Source organism: Marmota flaviventris, chromosome 9 (genome assembly GCF_047511675.1).
Source record: "Marmota flaviventris isolate mMarFla1 chromosome 9, mMarFla1.hap1, whole genome shotgun sequence".
In the NCBI taxonomy this organism is placed as follows: domain Eukaryota; kingdom Metazoa; phylum Chordata; class Mammalia; order Rodentia; family Sciuridae; genus Marmota; species Marmota flaviventris.
The window spans coordinates 93,084,131-93,095,015 of record NC_092506.1 but is presented as its reverse complement, the minus strand read 5'-3'; the positions used below and the strand labels follow the sequence as shown (position 1 = coordinate 93,095,015).

Here is a 10,885-nt window from a genome sequence, read left to right as displayed (position 1 = left end):
GCTTGGTGATGTTCATTTTCCTGTGTTTTCACATCGTCTCCCCTCTGTATGAGTCTGTCCAAATCCCCTCTTCATATAAGGACACCAGTCATATTGGATTAGGGATTACATTAATGACCTTATTTTAACTCAATTACCTTTCAAAAGACCCAAATACAATCACATTCTTGGGTACTGGGGGTTAGGATCTCAACATACGAAATTAGAGGAAGACACAGTTCAGCCCCAAACCACCTCCTTTCCCACAATACTTCTATTTCCTTTGGAAAAGAATAAGCATCATCTTCCAGGAACACTTGTTCACCTCCCAATGTTTTCTTTGTCACTTTCTGTTAGGAGGTGAGGACAAGCCAGAGGTCTTGCTGTGCCCCCAGAAGTCTACCTGAAGGTCTCATCCAGCCACTCTGAGGATGGAGCTATCCACCCGGGAGCTGTTTCTCAACTTCACCATTGTCCTGATTACAGTCCTCCTCATGTGGCTCCTTGTGAGGTCCTATCAATACTGAGAGGCCATGCCTCACTCCTGGGACTGACTGAGATGCTCTGGAGCTGCCTGCTGCATACCCTGAGGTCCCACTGCTGTCACTGTCATGGGAGGCCATTCTGGACACCCCATGGCACCTCTGATCTGCACAAACAATGCCTGACATGCCCCAGCACTAGGATTGATTGTTTTCTCTAAGATGCTGCTCTCGCAGGCTGCCAAGTGCTTGCCAGTGAGTGTTAGATTTATTCCCCAGCTCTTACTGAAAATGTGTCAGACAAGCCTCAAGGTTAAAATTAAACGGGATTCATGATGATGTAGAATTATAACAAGCCCCTGATCTGTCTCACTGCACATCCCTCCAACCCACACTGTCTGCAACCAAACTCTAATTCAACCCTCCAGAAGAAATGTTAGAGGAAGTCTTTGTCAATCTCTCCAGCGATCATGTGAATAAAGTTAAGTCAACCACAAAAACAGCTTTTAGAATTTATTTTAGTTACTAGGTGTGATACAGCATTTGACCCTTGGCTGGGATTGAAGTGACAAATGCTACAGTATTTCTAGCATTTGAGATAAGCCAAGATGCTCCAACTGCTGAGGATTTGAAACCAAGTCAAGTTAGAGTGTCACATTTCAAATAATCCCATTGGTTCAGAGCTCCTCAAACTTTTCCCTTAACTTGTCCAAGGACAGAAGGAGAGTAAGTTTATTCCACTATGAGATCTGGACCGGAACCTGAAGTGCCCACTAAAAGCACAAAATATCTTTGAAGTATTATGTTTTTTCCTTAGAATTCACAAGAAATGTGTATTCTACCCTGTAGCATCTCCACGTTTGCCTTAGCGTTTTTAAATATTTAGAATTCATTACCTATTATTATTATTAAATATTTAGAATTCAATACCCTATTTACCACTGAGTAAACCAAAGTCATTTCCCTAACAGCAGCATATTCGGGTTTATTGTTTGTATACAAAGGGAGCTAGTCAATAACTACCATTATAAAAGGAGGAAAATGGAAAATACACATTACTTATGTTTATGAAAGAGACATGAAATGGGCATTTCTTAAACATGTTGCTAGAATTAGATGTTCCTTGGGTCAGTTCTGAGGTGACATCGGGGACAGAGGAATGTGGTTAGGCCTCATCTTTCCTAGCACCCCTCATGGAGGCATTCCTTGCTATGAACTGGATCTATCCTGGGGAACTGCCTATGTAGCATTATGGTTCTCAGGCCTGGTTGGATTCAAAGAAAGTCAACAAATCTAGGGCTGAGTTTTCAAGATCCTGATGCTGGGTTCACTTCAGACCAACTAAATGCAAATCTAAGGGGGCAGCACCCACACATAAGCTTCATTAAAAAATACTCCCTGGGCAGGGGTTGTGGCTCAGTGGTAGAGTGCTTGCCTAGCATGTGTGAGGCACTGGGTTCGATTCTCAGCACCACATATCAATAAATGAATAAAATAAAGGTCCATCAACATATTAAAAAAAATGTCCAGAGGATTTAAAAAAAATACTCCCTACCCCAAACCCCCAAAGTCCTCTAGATGATTACATTGTGTAGCTGAGTTGAGAGTCACTGATACCTACTAACCATTGCTTCTCAAACTGACGTGATTGTGAATTATCCTGAGGTCTCATTTAAATGCAGATTCTGGTTCAGATCTGATTCTGATTGTCAGAGGTGGGTCCTGTGAGTCCACATCAAATATGCTCCTAAATAATGCCAGTGCTGCAGTTCCACAGGTCACTACACTTGAGTGGCACCTCAGAATCCCCTGAGAACCTTTGGAAAAACACCCAAGCTTGAGCTGTGTTCCTAGGAGTTTCTAATTTAATTGGTCTGGAGGTAAACCTTTTTTGAAGGGGTCCAGGTGATTCTAATGTGCAGCCAGCATTAAGAATCTGAATGCAGTTAGAGAAAAAAAAATGGGTATTTTGAGAGGTTCTCAACAAAAGTTGGGAAATAACAGTGTATGGTCCTCAATGTCTTGGGCCTAATTTTGGAGTTAGACTACACACATGGATGTACAACTGTTAATGATTCATATACAACACACCTGCTCAGAGGCACGTGGCTTGAGGGCCCTTTTGAAGGTTAGTAGAATCTCCTGGTGTGTGTGTGTGTGTTTGAGAAGGTGAATGTGTGCTGGTGGGGAAGGGAATGGACAAGACAAGAGGAGTGACACATTCCCTCCAGACAGTGGACCATCTGATTTTTCCCTGAAGTCTCTGTCCTGGTGCCACATTTACAGGGGGCACCATTTCGTGAGTCCACTGTAGGTGAGCCCCGTGCTGGCCACTTTCCACATATCAGGCCATTTTGTGGATGTGGGAACTGAGGGTCAGACACCTGGCTAACCAGACATAGGTGGTGACGTTAGGATGTCAAATAGTGTCATCTCATCATTGACGATTGTTTGATGATAGATCTCCAAACCATTTGACCATGTTTTAAGTTTTATTCTCATATGTTTTAGCTTTTGAATACATCAGCCTAATTAGGTAAAGGTAACAATTGTAATTCTCTGTTATTTCTCTTGGTTTATCAATCTTCATCTTTCTTTTCCTAATTTCCTGTGAGTAGATCTGTTGATATTTTTAGGTCACATTGTGGTCATCTTTTCAGAGGTAGGATATCATTAACAATTTTCAGTTGTGGGTCTAGGAATCTATGTCTAATATCTTCCATATACAGGAGTCCTTGTCATTATGGCTAAATAATGACTGACTCAGAAATCTTGGATGCATAACCTTCCCTGGGACTTTGGGTACTCTGAATCATTGCAGTACTTTTCGCTGCCCTCTTGGCTCTGCCCACTCGAAAGGGGCCTGGTTACCCTAAACCAAATATTAGCTCTTCTCTAAAACCAGAGCTCTGAATCTTAGTTGTTAACTGAAGTTCTAGCCCATGAACTTGAGCCTACCATGACTTCTCTCTCTTTTAGTTCATTCATTCATTCATTTAAGTACTTATTGTGAACTCATGTAGAGGGAATTGTGTTAGACACTGGGGATAAAATGGCTAATAAGACAGAATTGAAACAGGTGTTGTGGCACCTGCCTGTGATCCCAGAAGCTCTGGAGGCTGAGGCAGGAGGATCATCGAGTGATCAAAGCCAGCCTCAGCAACCTTGCCCTGAGTTCAATCCCTAGTACCCCCCACCCACCAAAAAAAAAAAAAAAGACAGAGTTGAAACATAGAGCATCTCTCCAACAGCTGGCAGTAATGATGCTTTATGAGGGCCAGTCTCAAGATTCTGACCACATCTGTTTGACTTCCAAGTTGGACCACTGCTGAGATCCTTTGGCAACATGCTTCACACACTGGAAGGGACCTCATGCCACCAACAGTTGTTTGGACCATGATTATGTTTACAGAGAGTTTAGACACTGGTCCTTGGACCACCTGGCCACCTCTATTGACAGCAGCCAGACCGGTTCTCCCCAGTACCATCTCACCTGTGGAGCAGCTCCATGCTGGGTGATGTTCTCCTCTTTCTGTCGTAAGTCCTGGGATGCCAATACACATCACACATTATTGGTTTGTTTGTGCCTCCCATGTGTATTTCTTGTCTATGGGGACTCTTCAGTGTTTAATTTTTTGTTCCTAAAATTGTCTTGGAACTGAGTTGCCCACATTACAATGCCAACCAACTATTTGAATTAAAATAACATCTTTCAGAGCTGGTTTGGATTTTCCTTCCAGTATTCTCTAAACTCAAATAAATGGGACATTCTTAGAAACATCCTGTATTTTTCTAACTATTCTCTCACATTGAAATAAATAAACAAGCTTTTAAATCCATTTCTGGCAGTTCCAACACTATATCTGCCCCCAAATCTTCTCCCTGGGTCTAAAATATGGTTGTCTCCATAAGGTATAAAAATTATTCAAGTAATACCAATATTCTTCAAATTATTTTATGAAATAAAAAAAGGAGCACTTCCAAACTCATTGTGTGAGGCCAATATCATCCTGATTCCAAAACCAGGCAAAAACACATCAAAGAAACAAAAATTCAGACCAATATCTCTAATGAACATAGATGCAAAAATTCTCAATAAAATTCTAGCAAATTGAATACAAACACATATCAAAATGATAGTGCACCACAATCTTGCAACCCAGGGATGCAAGGATGGTTCAACATAGGGAAATCAGTAATTGTAATTCATCACATCAATAGACTTAAAGATAAGAATCATATGATCATCTCAATAGATGCAGAAAAAGCATTTGACATCATACAGCACCCCTTCATGTTCAAAACACTAGAAAAACTAGGGACAACAAAACATATCTCAACATCATAAAAGCTATCTGTGCTAAGCCCCAGGACAACATCATTCTAAATGGAGAAAAATTGAAAGCATTCCCTCTGAAAACTGAAACAAGACAGGAATGCCCTCTTTCACCACTTCTGTTTAACATAGTTCTTGAAACACTGCCCAGAGCAATTAGACAGATGAAAGAAATTAAAGGGATACGGATAACACTATTTACCGATGATATGATTCTATATCTAGAAGAACCAAAGAATTCCACCAGAAATTTTCTAGAACTGGTAAATGAATTCAGCAAAGTATCAGTTTATAAAATCAATACCCATAAGTCAAAGGTATTTCTGTAAGTCAGTGACAAATCCTCTGGCACCATGCTTCACACACTGAAAAGGAAATGAGGAAAACTTCCTCATTTACAATAGCCTCAAAAAAAAAAAATACTTGGGAATCAACTTAATGAAAGAGGTGAAAGACTTCTACAAGGAAAACTACAAAATGCTAAAGAAAAATTAAAGAAAGACCTTAGAAATGGAAAAATATACCTTGTTCTTGGATAGGCAGAATTAATATTGTCAAAATGATCATACTGCCAAAAGCACTATACAGATTCAATGCAACACCAATCAAAATTCCAATGACACTCCTCATAAACAGAAAAAGCAATCATGAAATTCATCTGGAAAACTAAAAGACCCAGAATAGCTAAAGCAATAAGAGTGAGGCAGGTGTCATCACTATACCAGACCTTAAACTATACTACAGAGAAATAGTAACAAAAACAGCATGGTATTGGCACCAAAATAGACCTCTAGACCAATGGTATAGAATAGAGGACACAGAGACAAACCCACAAAATTACAGTTATCTTATATTAGACAAAGGTGCCAAAAACATACATTGAAGATAAGATAGCCTCTTCAACAAATGGTGCTGGGAAAACTGGAAATACATATGCAATAAAATGAAATTAAACCCCTATCTCTCACCATGCACAAAACTCAACTCAAAGTGAATCAAGGACCTAGGAATTAAACCATAGACATTGAGCCTAATGGAAGAAAAAGTTGGCCCCAATATCTATCATGTGGGATTAGGCCCCAATTTACTTAATAAGAGTCCTATAGCTCAAAAATTAAAATTAAGAATCAATAAATGGGATGGATTCAAATTCAAAAGCTTCTCAGCAAAAGAAACAATCCGTGATGTGAATAGAGGGCCTACATTTTGTGAACAAATTTTTACCACATGCACATCAGATAGAGCTCTAATCTCTAGGATATATAAAGAACTCAAAATCTTAACAACAAAAAATCAAATAACCCAATTAATAAATGGGCCAAGAATTGAACAGACACTTCTCAGAAGAGGATATACAATTAATCAACAAATATATAAAAAAGGTTCAACATCTCTAGCAATTAGAGAAATGCAAATCAAAACTACTCTAAGTTTTCATCTCATTCCAGTCAGAATGGCAGCTGTTAAGAATACAACAACAATAAGTGTTGGCAAGGATGTGGGGGAAAAGGCACACTCATACATTGCTGGTGGGACTGCAAATTGGTGCAGCCAATATGGAAAGCAGTATGGAGATTCCTTGGAAAACTGGGAATGGAACCACCCAGCTATTCGTCTCCTCGGTTTATACCCAAAGAACTTAAAAAGCAGTATACTATAGAGACCCAGTCACATCAATGTTTATAGCAGTACAATTCATAATAGTTAAACTGGGGAACCAACCTAGATGCCCTTCAGTAGATGAATGGATAAAGAAAATGTGGTATATATACACAATGAAATATTACTCAGCAATAAGAGAGAATAAAATCATGGCATTTGCAGGTAAATGGATGGAGTTAGAGAATATAATACTAAGTGAAGTTAGCCAATCCCAAAAAACCAAATGCCGAATGTTTTCTCTGATATAAGAATGATGATTCATAATGGGGTTTTGGGGGCACATGGGAGGATTAGAAGAACTCTAGATAGGGTAAAGGGATAAGAGATAGGGCAAAGGGGTGAGAGGGTAAGGGAGGGGCATCGAAGTAGAAAAGATGGTGGAATGAGATGGACATCATTACCTTATGTATATGTATGAAGACTCGAATGGTGTGACTATACTTTGTATACAATCAGAGATATGAAAAATTGTGTTCTATATGTGTAATATGAAATGTAATGCATTCTGCTGTCATATATAACAAATTAAAATAAAAATTAATAAAAAAATTATTCAGATAATTCATGTACTAATCCATGGCTCTAAGAAAAGAGTCCTGTGGTACTTCAATATAGAAAACAGGTTCCATAATTACATTTTCATCTTTGCCTCTCTGACTCAAACTAGGGGTGTATGAATATTGTCATAAAATTGTAAAGATTCCATTGTTCTCTAGACTAATTTGGGGCTCTCAATCAGTCTATAAGAAATCTCAAGGAGATAGTCCATTTTTTCATTCTGCTATTTCCTTAGCCCTCCACTGTCCCTTTTGTTCCCCTGGAACATAATTCTTTCTGCCATTCCTGGCTCCCTCCAAAGATGTTTTGGTGCATGATCCTTGCCATTTCTACCTGGCATCCCTAGAACCTTCCTCAGCAGGTGGATATGTCCATTCTCACCTTGAAATCCCAATCCCCAGAATCCCGTTTTGAATTCCTAGAGAACCCCAGAAAGCACATAGAGACAAAATAAACTAACCATTTAGTTCTATTATCTTTTTCTCTGATGTTATCTAACATTTTATAACTTTCCTATTTTCAGACTCTGAAAATTTTTTTTTTGGCACAGAAGACCCTTCTTAGCTGTGCCATGTTTACCTGTAACTTCTCTTTTGTTCACCTGTCCCATGTGCCCTCCTCTACTCTCATTTCCAAATATTTATCACTATTTGTAATTTTCAAGTATGGCCTGGTCTCCTCTGCTGTGGTTTCCTTGTAAGGCTATTCCTTTTCCTGAACTTACTACTTTTTATTTTCCTGGCTATCTCCTGATCATTTGCTAAGATTTCAAGTATCCTTCCCTCTTAGAAGTTACCCCCAAATAATTCCCTTCTCTGGGCCTCATGCCTAAATGCTTCTAGCACTCACCACATTGTGTTGGTTTGTTTGTGCCTCCCATGTGTGCTTCTTGTCTATGGGGAGACTTTTCAATATTTAATTTTAGTTCCTAGCTCATCCATCATCATCACTGGATAAGTGTCTGTTGAACACATCAACGACTGGCCAGATATAAAAGCCTTTGGAATAGCCAGGTACCATATCTATGGCTAGATCTGTGTCCAACACAGAAGGATTTAAGAAGAGGCATTTAAAAGTTCTACTTCGAAAAGTTCCATTACATTAATGAGCAAACCAAACTTTTTAAAAACTTTAAGCTGTTGAAACAGCTTTTTCAAAGGCAGTTATGAAATATTCATGATGCTTACTTCTTTTTGATCTGTCTATATCAACCCCTGAACAATTTGACAATGTTTATGAATTACTCATCAAAGTACAATGTGTTCAGCATATTTTCAAGTTCATCCATCAACAGGGTGATACTGGAGAACTTTCCATTTTTCTAGCTGTGTTAAGTTAGAGTCAAAGTTCACAAATATTTACTGCATGCCTACTGTGTGTTAGAAAATTTCGTGTCCTATTTTATTTAATTCTCTTTTATCTTGTGAAGCATTCATTAATTTATTTTTTGAGATGGGGTCTCACTGTGTTGCCAAGGTTAGACTCAAAACCCTGGGCTCAAGAGATCCCTCTGACTCAGCCTACCAAATAGATGGAACTACAGGTTCACTATGGCTAGAGATAACAAAGTATTTTTGTTTATTCATAATTTAAAAGTGAGAAGACCGAGGCTCAGAAAGGACAAATGATCAGCCATAAAACAGAGAGTGTTAGGGTCCGTAAACAAGTCAAGATGGCGCCTGGCATTTTGCCAGAGGGAGTGGTTTGCGAAGTAACGCCATCGAGCCATTAAGATGACAGAGATTCCTTAATGACCGACTGCTGTATCTAGTTTATGTTAATAAAGTTAAGCTGTGTGTAATCATTAAGATGATGATTCCTTATTGGTTAACCGCTATATCTAGTTTATGTTAATTAAGATAAGCTGTGTGTAATTAGTTATGTATATATACCCCTACTGTCCTACAATAAATGGCTCCCACTCCTGCTGTATCAATCTTCACAAGTTCCTCTTCACCCCTCGGTTAGTTTGCTGCAGCCAGACTGTGGCAAGAGAGATTAGAGGTAAATCTCATTTTCTCCACCTCTGAGATCAGCAAATGTACCTTTCTCTAATCATCAAGGCTGGCCCTCTGCACTATAAGATAGGAAATTCTGGGAGGCAAGACATGTTCTCTTATTCTGGGCCAAAAATGTCAAAGAAATGGTGTATATCAGAGGCCTTCAGATATGTGGCTTACTGGCTCTATAGCTCAGTCATACAGGATGTACAACTTGTACAAATTTTTCTGTTCCAGGAGTTTAAAACAAGCCCTGGAAAAATCTTTTCTTGTCAGTCAAGTGAACACTAGATAATAAGAGAGGAGAATAATGATGGCTGATTAGCTATTTTCAGTGTGTCAGTGTTATCTACAGGGATTAAGTGGAAACGACAGTTCCATCTACAGCATTAACTGGTTATACACACTTGCAGAATTTTGTCAGATGGTAATTTTCATCTCCCACTCATTAGATTACTTGAAAATATTGCTTTGGAAAAAGCTTGGTCTTTTGGATTCACAGACTGAATTTTGCTTACTAATATGTGACCTCACACAAGTTGCTGAACTTTGATGGGCCTTAAATTCCTTAGTCGTAAAAATAGAAGAAACTGGTGTATAGATGAGTGGTAGAGTGTGTGTTTAACATGTGAGAAACTCTGGATTCAATCCTCAGCACCTCATCCCCAAAATGGAGAATAATACATTCTACATAGGGTCACTGAGTTAAATTAGATAATGTTTGCAAAGTGTTTAGCACAATGCATGCCAATTAGTAAATGCTTACAAATGATGGTTAATGTTATTACAAGTAAAGTGTTAACAATGCTTGGTACACAGTAGGCCCAAAAAGTGTTAAGTATTGGTAATATTGTGGCTACTGCTATTTCAAGAGGCAATAATGAAGCATTTTGTGAAAGTTTTTTTTTTTTTTTTTTTTTTTTGTGTGTGTGTGTGTGTGTGTGTTCAGCACTAGGAATAGAAGCCAGGGCCTCATGCATGCTAGGTAAGTGCTTTACACTAAACTATACAATTAGCCCCATTGAAAATACATTTTAAAATATTTTGTAGTTGTAGATGGACAGAATACCTTTGTTTTATTTGTTAATTTTTATGTGGTGCTAAGGATTGAACCAAGTGCCTCACATATGCAAGGCAAGTGTTCTGCCACTGAGCTCCACTCAGCCTGGAAATATATTTTTGAAGCAGGGGAAAGAGGTGAATTGGAGATTCCTTTGCTCTGAAAAGTACACCCTGTTTCTCAAAATGTGAGCATGATTGAATTAAAATATATGAAATACTTGTTTAATTGCAGCTTCCCGCACCAACCCCAGATCTACTGAAAGGGAATTTTTAAGAGTGGGTTCTGGATTGCCACATTTTAAACCAGCTCCCTGGTGATTATTAACTAAAGTTTAAGAACAATTAATGTACAGCATCCTAACATACCAGCTCTCAGGATTTGCACTTCTAATTATTATCAAGGATTTGGGCAGTGGTTGGACTGAGAAGGGCACACGTTTCTACTTTCTCAGAGGGATCACAGAATTCTTACTCCCATTCCTTTACATTCTTCCAGAGAAAGCTCTCTTTGCATCTTGTACCATTCTTCCTAGTCAGTTTCCACACTGGCTCTGTGGATTCCCTCCTAAACAAGTTTCTTTCTTTGCACCTGCATATTCAGACCAACTACAGCTCTACTTTTTAAAAAGTTAACATTTTTAAAACTGAGGTTATGTAATGTGTTAGCTTGTAGGTAAAAGTTCTATTTTGACATTTTCAAAGAAGATGCTGAAACTGTCATTCAAATTTTAATAGCTTTTAAACATTAAACATCAAAAGGTTTTTCCCATTTATGTCTCCCTTTGACCCTCACTGTTTTCCCTGCA

At 38.7% G+C, this 10,885-nt stretch overlaps 1 protein-coding gene across 1 annotated transcript; it reads left to right on the top strand.

Annotated features, from left to right (window-relative positions):
• Nucleotides 1-410: 410 nt before the first annotated feature.
• On the top strand, nucleotides 411-506 carry Sln (sarcolipin). The gene has a single exon (XM_027930482.2). It carries the CDS (start codon nucleotides 411-413, stop codon nucleotides 504-506), a length of 96 nt encoding a protein of 31 aa, XP_027786283.1.
• Nucleotides 507-10,885: the final 10,379 nt, after the last annotated feature.